The sequence below is a fragment of the Cnephaeus nilssonii genome (genome assembly GCF_951640355.1).
Source record: "Cnephaeus nilssonii genome assembly, chromosome: 6".
Taxonomy (NCBI): domain Eukaryota; kingdom Metazoa; phylum Chordata; class Mammalia; order Chiroptera; family Vespertilionidae; genus Cnephaeus; species Cnephaeus nilssonii.
The window spans coordinates 39,320,408-39,333,853 of NC_137077.1; the positions used below are offsets into that span (position 1 = coordinate 39,320,408).

A 13,446-nucleotide genomic window follows, 5' to 3' on the forward strand; every position below is an offset into this window, starting at 1 on the left:
TTGTTTTCAAATAAAAGAATGAAAATGAGGTAAGAAAAACAGGAGAATATAGCAAGCCTGGACTGGTTGTATCAAATGGCACCAAAGTAAACTACTGTGAATAACTATATTGTGCTGGTATAAAACTCTGGTCCTTACCTCTTCAAGTACTGGAGTAATCATTAAAGCGGGTCCCCAAAGGAATGCTCTGTCAATTCCATGAGTCTGAGGATCTGATGTAAATCTGGATTTTTAGGTGAAAAATTATTCATTTAATCAAATTAATGTCTTTTCATAGGTAACTAAAGTCTTACTCAACCACCTCACATTCACCAAGAAAACCAAAAAGATAAAAATAGGGAAAGGTTTAGTGTACAAGCAGAGTTTTAGGAATAAAATCTTATCATCAAGTAATGCAACTGAAATCACTTGTCCTCCCTGACCAGAAGGTAAATGGACATTAAAGCTAAGGTCAAAACTATGCCAAGTAATCTGTTAATTGCAACCTTTCCCAGTTCTCTGTGTGCAGAGACCATGTTTCATTCTTTTTCTATATTCCACACTTTTTAGACAGCAAGACACAACTTTTGTTTTTGTTAAGTGATTGAAAGAGTCTTCTTAACTAAATTCTTCAAATCTGTAAACTATTTCTAATCATAGTCAATGGATTTGCATATTTATTTATCCCCCACATAATTCCCTTAGTAGGAGAACCCAGGTTCCTAAGATCTATATGGTAGAAAATCTAAGACTAGAACAATTATTAAATGTGATTTACTCATGCATCAATCCTCGGACCACTGTATTTCCACTGACATGAGAATGGTAGAAGAGGGTATATAAGTAAGGCAGCAATAAGTATCTAATCCTTAATGCAGAACGGGAAATAGCAGCAAACTCTTCTCCAAATACCCCAGGGTCTTGCTCCTATAAAAGAGAAACATTTCAATAGACGTATTAACTGAAATGGGAAATTTTAAGTGTTACTTTTTTTTCCTCTTCAGTGGTTAGGGAGAAACAGAACTTTTAAAAAATATTATTTATTTCAACTTGAAAGCCTTTCACAGTAGTAGATTATTGCAGAGTTGTTTCTCAAATATATTATATTAGAGGCCCAGCACACAAAATTCATGCACTTGGGGGGAGGGGGGGTTTCCTCAGCCCGGCCTGCACCCTCTTGCAGTCTGGGAGCCCTTGAGTGTTGTCCAACTGATGGTTTAGGCCTGCTCCCAGTGTGGAGTGGGCCTAAGCCGTCAGTTGGACAACCATAGTGCTGCCACAGAGGCGGGAGCCCAGCTTCTAGCTGAGCAGTACTCCTCCTGTGGGAGCACATTGACCACCAGGGGGTAGCTCCTGTGTTGGGTATCTGTCCCCTGGTAGTCAGTGCGCATCATAGCGACTGGTCATTCCATTGTTTGGTCAATTTGCATATTAGTCTTTTATTATCTCTACTAGCGTTCCCGTTGCAGGAAAAATCCTGCAATAGGGTTTCCTGCTGCACTCTACCCCACCCTGCTTGCTCTCCTCCCTTGTCCCCCGCCCCGCGATCTCCGCCAGCCCCCCTGCTTTTCTAACTTCTCCGCCAGCCCGCTCTCCTTCCTTCTTCCCTGGCCCCGCCTCCACTCCTCCCTCCTCTCCCAGCCCGCCTTCTCTGCCAGCCCGCCTGCTTTTCCCTTCTCCCCAGGCCCCGCCTCCGCTCCTCCCTTCTCCCCCGCCCCACCTTCTCCGCCAGCCCCCCTGCTTTTCCCTTCTCCCCCGGCCAGCCGCTCTCCTTCCTTCTCCCCCGGCCCCGCCTCCACTCCTCCCTTCTCCCCGGGCCTGCCTTCTCTGCCAGCCCGCCTGCTTTTCCCTTCTCCCCCGGCCCCGCCTCCGCTCCTCCCTTCTCCCCCGGCCCCGCCCCTTCTCCCCCGGCCCCGCCTGCTCAACTTCCTTCTCCCCCAGCCCCGCCTCCGCTCCTCCCTTCTCCCCTGGCCCCGCCTCTGCTCCTCCCTTCTCCCCTGGCCCCGCCCCTTCTCCCCCGGCCCCGCCTGCTCAACTTCCTTCTCCCCCGGCCCCGCCTCCGCTCCTCCCTTCTCCTCCCCGCCCCCATCCGCTTGCTTGCCTCTCTGCAGCTTTGCTCCCTTCTGCAGCTCTTGGCTTCTTTCTACGCTGTCGCGATATGCAAATTAGCCGCCATCTTTGTTTTGATAATTTGCATAGTCATCCTGATTGGCTGGTGGGCGTGGCTTGGCTGGTGGGCGTGGCTTGGGCATAGCGAAGGTGCGGTCAATTTGCATATTTGTCTATTATTAGATTAGATAATAAAGAGCCGGGGTGTAACAACTGATCACGACCAAAGGCTGACTACTGTGGCTGCAGGCTCAGAGACCCAGCAGTGACTGCTGAGGGGGCTGTGAATCAGGCTCAGAAAGAGACCTGAAGAGAGAAGCAGAGGCTGAACTGTAGCGTCTGTGGCAGCTTTTGACCAGCACTTGCCTCTCTCTTTCCCTCTGAGCCTGGCCAGCAGCTCTGCCTCCATTTCTTTTCCAGCCTCCACTGGGGCTGTTGATAAGCCCTGCCTTTCTGATCAGGCCCTGTTGATAGGCCCAGAGACGCTGACTGGCATAGAAACTGGCCAATCAGAACCAAATCTGGGTCAACTGTGAGGAGGCAGTGGCTGCCTAGGAGACAGAGCTTTTGACGCTGACTGGCATAGAAACTGACCAATTAGAACCAAATTGGCCAGCAGAGGAGGGAAGTTGGGGGTGAGATCAGGCCGGCAGGGGAGGGCAGTTGGAGGCAACCAGGCCATTAGGGGAGGGCTATTGGGGGCAACCAGGCCAGCAGAGGAGGGCAGTTGGGGGCATTAGGCAGGCAGGCAGGTGAGTGGTTAGGAGCCAGTGGTCCTGAATTGTGAGAGGGATGTCCAACTGCCGGTTTAGGCATGATCCCACAGGCAGTTGGACATCCCCTGAGGGATCTCAGATTGGAGAGGTGCAGGCCAGGCTGAGGGACACCCCAACCCCCCCCCCCCCCCCCCCCCCGCCCCGTGCACAAATTTCATGCAGCGGGCCTCTAGTCATACTATAATATCTGCCTGCCATCAAAACAAAAACTGGAAATTTGGTAGATTCTGACCTACTAAAGCAAGATAACTACACATATTACAGGTTTATCTGCAGCTACCTTATGTTATAAAGGCAAAGTTTGTTAACTGGTTATTTAAAAGGATGCAATGTGCTCCCTCTGTGAGAAATTATCAACAATGCACTTTTGATTCCTGCCAAGATGGTGCTGTAGACAAATGTGGTGCTTGAATCCTCCCACAGCCACACACACACAAAAAAAATTACAACTACAGAACAACCATCATTCAGACTGCCTGAAATTTAGCTGAACAGAATTCATACAACTAAAGATACAAAGAAGAAGCCACATCGAGGAAGGGTGGAGATTCAGAATGGGCTGGTCCCACACCCACTTGTAGTGGATAAAAATCAGGAGGGATATCTCAGCTTTAAAGGTCTCCCCACTAGGGAGCGAAGGGTCCCAGCCCCATAACAGGGTTCCAGCAGTGGGAAGAGAAGTTCCCATAACTTCTGGCTGTAAAAACCAGCAGGAATTGTGGCTGAGTGAGACAAAGTGCTGCTGGGGTCCCAGGCAGTTCCTTTTAAGAGCCTATGCGTGGACATACTTAGACCCACTCCCTCTGAGGTCCAGCGCTGGGGAAGCAAATTGAAAGGCACCAAGGGCATACAGGGAGGAACTGAATTGTCTGGCATCAGGACAAGAGCTGGAGAGGCAAGCTTTCTCTCAGACAGAAGTGCTGGCAGAGGTCATTGTTCCCTTGATGAGTCCTCCACCCACAGAGCCAGCAGGTGAGCACCATATCTGAGTCTCCATCAATGTGACTAATACTGTAGCCCTTCCCTGGTGATTCCCTGATACCCCCCAACCCCCCACCCAATGTTCCAGCCCACCAAAGCTGTTTTCATTGGCTTTCCCATATGAATGGCCTGCATTGGCCATGCTTCAGACTTTCCTAAAATTGCTCAAACAGGTAACATCTGGCCTCAGTGTGCCCCATACCTCTAGCTAAGTGGCTCAAGGCCTACCACTAGAGGCAGCTATCCTCAGTTCACAGCTTGGTCTCTCCTGGGCACCTCTAAGCCCAGCACAGATAGCAGCCATCTGCATATTGCTTTGTTGCTCATGCCAGGAGGCCCTGAACAGAACACAGGTGGCAACTGACCTTGGCCTGCATCTCCCAGGAGGCCCCAGAGCCAGTGCACCCAGTGGACAGCTTCAGACCACACTGAAGTACCAACCAACCACCTCCACCAGCAACACACTCAAGGGGCAGACTCAACAGGCACCAGAGCCCCACTGAAGTCATTCCTGCTCTGTGGGATCAGCCAGAGCACAGTTGATCCTTTATGGTGATTTCAGCCAGTCCTTGCACTTGAAGCTGACTGGCCTAGGGGTAAATCCCTGCCATTGACATGACAACAGCAATCAAGGTTCAACAACAACAGAAGGATGTATGCATAGCCCAAGGGTGGGGGGCACACTTGGAGTGCCCAGCTAAGGTTATCAGGGAGGCTGTGTCACTGGACTGTACAGAACACCTCCTACGTAAGCTCATTCTACCAAGTTCAGGAGACGTAGCAGCTCTACCTAATAGATTGAAACCAAAACAAGGGAGCTGCCAATATGAGGAGACAAAAAAACATGTCCCAAATGAAAGAACAGTATAAAACTCCAAAAGAACAGTATAAAACTCCAATAAAAGAACTAAACGAAATGGAGACAAGTAATCTACCAGATGCAGAGTTCAAGACACTGGTTACAAGGATCCGCAATAATCTCAGTGAGAACTTCAACAAAGAGAGGGGACACATGAAAATGTAACTTAAAAAAAAACAACATAAAAAAAGAATCAGTCAGAAATTAATGAAGAATAATTTATAGGAAATCAACAGTGGAGTAGATGAAACAGAGAATCAAATTAGAGATTCCGAAGGTAGGGAAGTATAAAACACCCGATCAGAACAACAAATAGAAAAAAGAATTTTAAAAAATGAGGAAAGTAGAAGGAGCCTCTGGGACAACTTTAAGCATACCAACACTCATCATGGAGGTGCCAAAAGGAAAAAAGAGAGAGCAAGGAATTGAAAACCTATGTGAAAAAAAGTTATAGAAAACTTCCCTAACCTGGTGAAGGAAATAGAATACAATTTCAGGAAGCACAGAGAGTCCCAAATAAGGTGAACCCAAAGAGGCCCACACAAAAACACATCATAATTAAAATGCCACAGATTAAAGACAAAGAGAGTATCTTAAAAGCATCAAGAGAAATGCAGTTAGTTATTTATAAGGAAGCTCCCATTAGAATGTCAAATGATTTCTCAACAGAAACTTAGCAGGCCAGAAGAGATTGGCAAGAAATATTCAAGGTGATGAAAAGCAAGTACCTACAACCAAGATTACCCTACCAGCAAAGCTATCATTTGGAATTGAAGGACAGATAAAGACTTTCTCAGACAAGAAAAAGCTAAAAGAGTTTTCACCACCAAACCAGTATTACCTGAAATGTTAAAGTGACTCCTTTAAATAGTAGGAGGGCTAGGGAGATGGGTGAAAAGGTAAAGGGATTAAGAAGTGCAAATTGGTAGTTACAAAATAGTCACAGGGATGTAAAATACAACTTGGGAATATTGTCAATAATCCTGTAACAACTATGTATGGCGTCAGGTGAGTATTAGATTTACCAGGGTGGTAATTTAGTGAGTTATATAATGTCTAGTCACTAAGTTGTACACCTGAAATTAATATAATATTGTATGTCAACTGTAATTGAAAAATAAAAATTATTTAATGTAAAAAATGCATTTTCAAGGATAATTTTAGAGAAGCTATTTCTCCAACATTCATTTTTTAGTTATTCTTTCACAGTTTTTTTTATAAAACCAGTAATATGTAAATTAAAAAAACTCCAATGATATATTTTGACAACTTTGTTTAAAAAGTTTGATTTAATTCTTATTTTTATGATTCTATATGTACTTTCAAATCCCAGTTCTTAAGTACAGGTTAATACTGAATACTGTATAGCAGCTACCATTTTACATTACCTCTCACTCACCTTATTTCCAATTGCATTATGGTTTCTGGAAAAGGGATAAAATGCCCCAAGTTGCATCCAACGAAGGCAAAGTTCATAAGTTGTCTCTTCATTAAACCCACATATATCAGCTCCAATCTGGGGAAAGATTTATATGACCTCAAAGTATATCACTTATTAATTTTGCCATAAAACCTGCACTGAAAATTTTAGGACACGTTATTTTTAATTTTTACTGTGGAATCTAAAGATGGAAAGATCCTCTTTGAGAAGAACATTTGGAGTAAAATAGTGATAATTCCCTCTTGCCCACCTTGATTAAAAAATATACTATGGGCTATATGATAGTATAAGTGTTTTAGGTAATCCAATATGCCTACAAATACTTTTTCCCCCAAGTGGAGTACTATAAAGTCCCTGCCTCAATATGGAAGTTAAAGACAGAGAACATTTAGCTAATCCAAATTCTTAGTGGCTAACCACTCAGGCTGGAACAAAAGCCTCAGGATTATAGCACCTGAATATGCTCTCCCTTTTATATTATAAAGTTACAGATACTTTGCTTCCTTATATCTAAGGAAGGTCTCTCTCAATCTCCAAATTGTTTTATTCCTGAACTCTTTTTTTCTCTCAGAAATATTATCTTTAAACCCCAAACTCAATTAATGTTGAAGTTTGTAGGCAAAAAATAGCATGAAGAAGTAAAGCATTGAGTCATAAAACCTGTCACTTGTAATAAAAATGTTAGTTCCCCAAACTACGGGGGTTGTGATCTACTCTACTAAAACTCTAACATTTTCAGTGGAGGAAGACCGGGTCATGCTCCCTTCCTCTATGAAGCTGCTTATATTATAACTTTTGCCTCTGTCAGTTTCTAGTCCAGACAAAACTTGAAGCTGTATTTCACTTTCAATATTTATTTCACAATTCTTCTTTGAAAGTACCTAATTCATCACTTGAACAACAAATTTAATTCTCACGGAATTTGAGTACACAGCAATTTTACTTGAAGCTTTCCAAAATAAGATAAATATTGCCCTATATTTTATTCTTGTAAAAAGTCATTTGGATATGGGGAATCTGCTACAATAAAACTTTGAAATTTGTTAACATTGCAGCCAATTCTTTCATAGCTAAATTGTTTATCATTGGGGCTCAGATAAGAAAGTATTTTGTTGTGTGTTTGGGACATTTTGCTGATTTAATTTCACTTCCTCCCTGAGTGAACTTTCTATTCCTCCTTCCAAATTGTCTGTCCCTTCCTTTTCTACCTTTATAGGTCCGTCCATTACCTATAAAGCTCATAGTAAAAGGTTATAGAAGAATTGTGAATGGGGTGAAGAGAGAAGTGAATGAAGAGAAAATAAACTTCTCCAGTTTTACCGTGACCAAGTATCTTACTGACACAAAACAAACAAAAATAATTAAGACATATGTGGTTCTCTTGAAATCTATATAGGTTGATGGCAATGCTAAAGTGACACTATGAAGCGTATAATTTATAATGTCCTGAAACAACTTGAGTGCATTTGATCTTCATAGAAGTAGTTTGGCGCCCCCAAATAATATGGGTTGACAGGCCTTAATTTAACTGAATGTTTAATTTGAAAACTTACATATGGAATTCCAAAGAGATTAAATTCTAGCATTCCAATGATTGACATATGCATATCTCTCCAACGTGAAAAGTTATCACCCAGCCAATGGCCAGTGTATTTCCCGCTTCCGACAAATGTTGAACGACTCAAAACAAATGCTCGCTTTCCTGTGGCATTCTGAGAAGCACTTGGGAAAACATAAGAAAAATTTTCTTTAGTAGTGTTCTAAAAGGATACTCCCCCCACCCCACAAATAAACAAAAAAACACAAAAACCAACACATGATCTTAAAGTGCATGAACAAGTCCCTATTTCATGTAATTTAAATATTTGATCAAAGGCATAAATCTGTGTGAACATGAAATGGTGGGAATGAAGAGAACAAAAAGAGAACTTGCCATATGTAAATCATTTTAGACATTTCATGAAACAGCTGTTAAAAACCGTTGCTAACCATCCAAACCAAATTTTCTCATACTAAACGTTTCTTATAAGTTATACTACCAGGCAGGTAGTACAGGGTTTCTCAACCATGGCTGCATATTAGAGATATCTGAAAACTTTAAAAGAAAAAAAAGGAAGGTATCATCGTTGATCAACTAAATCAGACTATCTGGGAATGAGTCCTTGGCATCCACATTTTTTAAAATTCTGTGGGTTGTTTTTTGGTTTTTTTTTAATATGTGGCAATGGCTGCTTTTATACTAATGTTGAAAATGCCGGTAATTGTAGTTTGATACTGATTATATTTCCTTAGTGAAACCTTGCATGTATAGGGAATAAAAATAATACATGTGTAGATATTTAGTATCATTATTATAAGTTTTTGTTTTTGTTGTTTCTTGTTTGAATTTAACTTGTATGTTTAACCATTTTGGGTTTTTTTCTTTAACATCAAAATCTGGTCTCCACTCTATTTCAGCTTCACTTCTAACCTTGATCGCCATTCATATTCTTTTGGCCTCTTACCAGTATGTCAAACCATCCTGTAACCTCACTGAAGCTCTGACAGGTGTCTCAATCTACATATGTACAATATACATAATAAAAATGGATTAATTACAAAATTGATACATCTCTTTTTGTAATGGAAAAATTTGCTAAAATCTAGTGAAATATAAAGCTCCTTGAAGGCAGGGACCTATTTCTGGTAATCTTATTTATCTATTCCCCTGGGCCTAGAACAATGCCTGCCACATAGTAAGTGCTCCATAAATACTTTTTAAAAGCATGAAGGAAGAAACAATCATTTCTTTAATACTTCCTTGGACGTTGAAACAGGTGAAAGTCACACCATCTTGATACACAAACTTCTTATGATGCTAACTTATGTTTAGATAAGTAAAGAAAATATCATTTAGCCTTGGCTAATAAAGATGAAGTTCCTAAAATTAATTATCAGAAAAAGAGATAGAAATTTAAACACAGGTGTCATTAAGAATGGTAACTCATTTCACAGACAACCTCATACTTTCAAATCTGTTTTACCAGAGTGTATTAGGGTTGGAAGGATGGCTATTGTTAATTGTATTCTGTAGGGGTTAGAAAGACTCAAATATAAGATGAGTTACTTAGGCCAAGCCACATAGTTATCCCCTGTTTTCACTCACTTCTAGAATAAGGACTGTGCCAGGCTCTCCCAGTATTTCTTTTCCTACACTGGAGTTAGAGTTAAAATTATAGCCAACGGAGAAGTTAGAATTGATTTGGTGCTATGTTTAAGCACTTTAAAATCTAACCTACAAATAAGAAGTTAGCTGAAATAGGTTTTGCAATCAAACAGATGTAGTTTAAACTTCGTTTAGCTCATCATTATAACATGTAACTTTTGAACATGTTACTTAACTACTATAAAATGGGGCTAATGATGCTTAACTTCTCAGAGTTGTTATATGTATAAATGAAAATAAGTTATATATGAAAGCACCTCTCACAACCAGCTAGCACATAACAAGTGCTTACTAATGGCTCATTTCCTTCCTGTACTTTCTAAACTGTGCCCAGCAGTTACAGCCTCGGATCTGCTTCACCCGGGTTAGACAACTTGAATCCAAATTTGAGGCCATTATTTATCTACCTAGAAATCCAGGACTAATCATTTTGTTTCTCAAGGGTAAAATAATGAGGAGGGGGGAGTTAAATTGTTAGATTAAATTGAATGATAGAGGCTGTAGTTATAATTTCAGTAAACACCTTTTATGCCTTCTCTAGATGAAGCTTGCTAATGCTCCCACTTAAAACTATTTTTATGCCTCTGGGAAGTAATTTTCATTGAGTTCCATTAAGTTCAGCATTTGGAAGTCACATTCATTTTTTATCCCTGAGGTATGAAAAGTACTCAGAAATATAATTTTCAGCACTAAAGAGGAATACTTGTCTACATTTACTACTCCTTATTTCTCTCTCCTCCTCCTCCTCCACCTCCTTCATCTTCTTCTTGCCTAAATTTCTTGATGAGTGAAACACAATTAACAATTTCTTGGGTAACCTAGTTATGAGTGGTACATTCTAAAGTCTAAAGAACTGATTTCTTGCCTTTTCAATAGAAATTTGAAATGGGTTATTAAAATAAGGGTGAAGGGATCAAGCAAAGAAAAAATGCACACAACGCATAGACCCAGACAACAGTATATTATCAGAGGGAAATGGGTGTGGAGGGAAGTAGCAGAAGGGGAAGGGAGGACAAATGGTAATGGAAGGAGATTTGACTTAGGGTGGTGAACACAAAATATAATATATAGATGATGTATTATAGAATTATACACCTGAAGCCTATATAATTTTATTAACAAACTAGAGGCCCAGTGCACGAATTTGTGCATGGGTGGGTTCTGGCCACCCACCCCTGAAGCTTCTATGAAGGCTGGAGAGCATCTACTTACTTAGAATCACTGAAAGTCACACTTCAGTGATTGGGGTGCAGGGGGGTGGTGATCGGGGGCAGGTCTGGCAGGGGGAAGGGCCGCAGGCAGTTGGCTGGCCGGCCCCACCCCCGATTGGGCCAGTTGGCCACCGCAGTGCACGTGCTAGCCACTGGTCATTCTGGTCATTCCACCAGTCCGTAGCTTGGCTTTTATATATATATATGTCACCCTCAAATAAGTTCAATACCGTTTTTAAAACAATAAGATAAATAAACCTCAAATAGTTGTGTTGTATCGTAAATCATTGAAGGAGATACAAGACGCCTTAATGAGCCAATTAATTAGGAGTCATTTATTGCGCAAGGCCCAGAGGATGGTGTCTTTTTCCAAATCTCTGAGTCCCCCATACAGGAAGTCTTTCCGTATTTATACTCTTTGAGCCTCTTTGTTTGCAGATATTACAAAGGGCTCTGTGTGAGTTATTGTTACAGACAGTTGTAACCTTGAATACATAATGAGTTTGTACTTGGCATAATTATTATCAGTATTAGTCTATTACATTGGATGGCCAGCTTGCAAGGTCAGACAGTAAAGTTTATCTTTTTCTATTATTTGAACTAAAAACAAAGTATTTTACAGAATAACAGACTGTCTTAAAGTGACAGAGTTTATAATGACAGATTTTACAGGACTAGGGACTATCTAACAATAACAGAGAATTCAAACAGCAGTTTTTTATACAAGATGGAGGTTACTATGCTTCAGTTGCAAGCCACTTGATTCTGTTTTTTATAATTAGCCCCATTAAATATATATTCTGAATGTTGTCTATCAAGTTTACTGTATATGTATTAATTTTGTTTTTTATCAAATTAAGACCTAAATATTTTTTAGAAGTAGGTAGAAGAGACTGTGGTTAAATGACCCTTATGTTCACTTCAGCTCTTTAATTTTCTATAATGGTTACCAGACAGATTTCATTAAGGTCCCTGAACTCATGGCTCTAGGACAATGGCTATATTCCAAAGCATAAAAATGAGATGTATTTGTATATTGCAAAAATAATCTGTTCTATTTTGATCCTGATACCGTAAAACCCAGTATTTCTGAGAGTTTGCTTTATAAATCAAACAAGCTGACTATATGAGTCATATATATTTTGTCTATACTTATAACAAATTGTGGAAGTACTCTAATGAATCTCTGTTGGAAGGAACACCTGTTTCAGACAGACAAAGATGCAGTAAATGGAAACACAGTGTTCTATACCTGAACCCTTGAACCCAATTCTACTAATGCAGCCTATGAGGGTCTCCCAGTAGATATACTCAGGAAAAGACAGAAATGGTGGAACACAGAGGGGGAGCATAATCAGGTGGCACTGAAAGGATGCTTAGGACCTGGGATTATTAATTCCAGGAGAGAAGAGGATTATCTGCCAAGCGTCTGGTGTATCGCACTTGGTGTCTTAAACTTATGGCAGCACAAATCCTGACTTATGCCTCTAGTGGTCCCTGAACTCATGGACTTTACCCATTCATATTAAACCAGGCTTAAAATGGCTCTATTCAGAGGTGATCAAGTAGGACGAAGGCAGTATTAGTGCACATCACCCCTAAAAACTTTGAAGTTTATTAACAATTACTTCCTACATTATAAAATTATACCCAAATCTCTAACATTTATCTGAATCAAAATTTTAGCTTTAGTTGTCTTTGACAAGTTTTTATGCTTTTAATAAGATCATTCTGCTCTGCTTTTGTGCTACTGCAACAGGTTGTTAAACATATATATATATATATATATATATATATATATATATATATTTAATCAATGAGAACATTTAATAAAAATAATAAATCAGGAAGATAAAGTTTTTGAAGAGGAAGATTACTTACTGGTCCTTGAATAAATTAAGAAACGATAACATGTAACACCAGCTTTAAACAAACATTTCCTATTTCTTAAAGGACATTTTAATAACAATGTGCAGATACTAAAAACATTTCAAGGGGGTTTATAAGCTACTCACTAGAAAGTAGATATTGCTTGAGACCAGCCAAACAGAGAATGTGTATCATAATGATATCCCAGATAAGTCTTGGAATTGGGACATAATGTTTTCTCAGCCAATAAGCCACCTGTGATATCTAAAAATAAAATAAGAGAAATATGCATTCTTAAGATAATTAAAATATTCTTCTTGTATTTTATTTGTTCGTTTACATATTGGTTACCCTCACTAGTGTATGAATTTCCTGAAGACATTAAGTATCTTTCAAGCAGTGACAACAGTGTTACACTAACATGGCAAACAATTTTTTTACTTGTATCTTGAATTTATGAGACAGAGTTAGCTGTTAGTATCAAGACTAAGATGGATTTCTCTCATAAATACAAAGTTTAATATTAAAAAATCAAACAACATAATTTATATATTGACATATTTCAAAAGAAGCATTCAATCATCTCCAGATGCTTTTATTTATTTTTTTTATTTTTATTTTTTAAATATATTTTATTGATTTTTTACAGAGAGGAAGAGAGAGGGATAGAGAGTTAGAAACATCGATCAGCTGCCTCTTGCACACCCCCTACTGGGGATGTGCCTGCAACCAAGGTACATGCCCTTGACCGGAATCGAACCTGGGACCCTTGAGTCCGCAGGCCGACGCTCTATCCACTGAGCCAAACCGGTTTCGGCCATCTCCAGATGCTTTTAAGTGTTTGATAAAATTGAACTTTACTCTTGACAAAAACCTCTCAGTAAAATAGTAATCAAATAAACTTCCCTAACTTTGTTAAGGTTTTCTACAAAAATACCTATAGCCAAATTCATAATTGTGAAATATTTAAAACATGTCATTGAGATTGGGAAGAAGAAGGTGCCTACCATTACCAG

General features: G+C 39.9%; 1 protein-coding gene across 1 annotated transcript in view; it reads right to left on the minus strand.

The window, feature by feature from the left end:
• The window catches only part of LOC307102104 (sucrase-isomaltase, intestinal-like), a gene marked incomplete at both ends in the record, with an annotated part of 119,243 nt that overhangs the window by 41,390 nt on the left and 64,407 nt on the right, over positions 1-13,446 (minus strand). Inside the window, 3 exons of the mRNA XM_079775535.1 lie at positions 139-223; positions 758-906; positions 6,104-6,220. Coding sequence (XP_079631661.1) covers positions 139-223; positions 758-906; positions 6,104-6,220 — 351 coding nt within the window. The remainder of the gene's footprint in view (positions 1-138; positions 224-757; positions 907-6,103; positions 6,221-13,446) is intronic.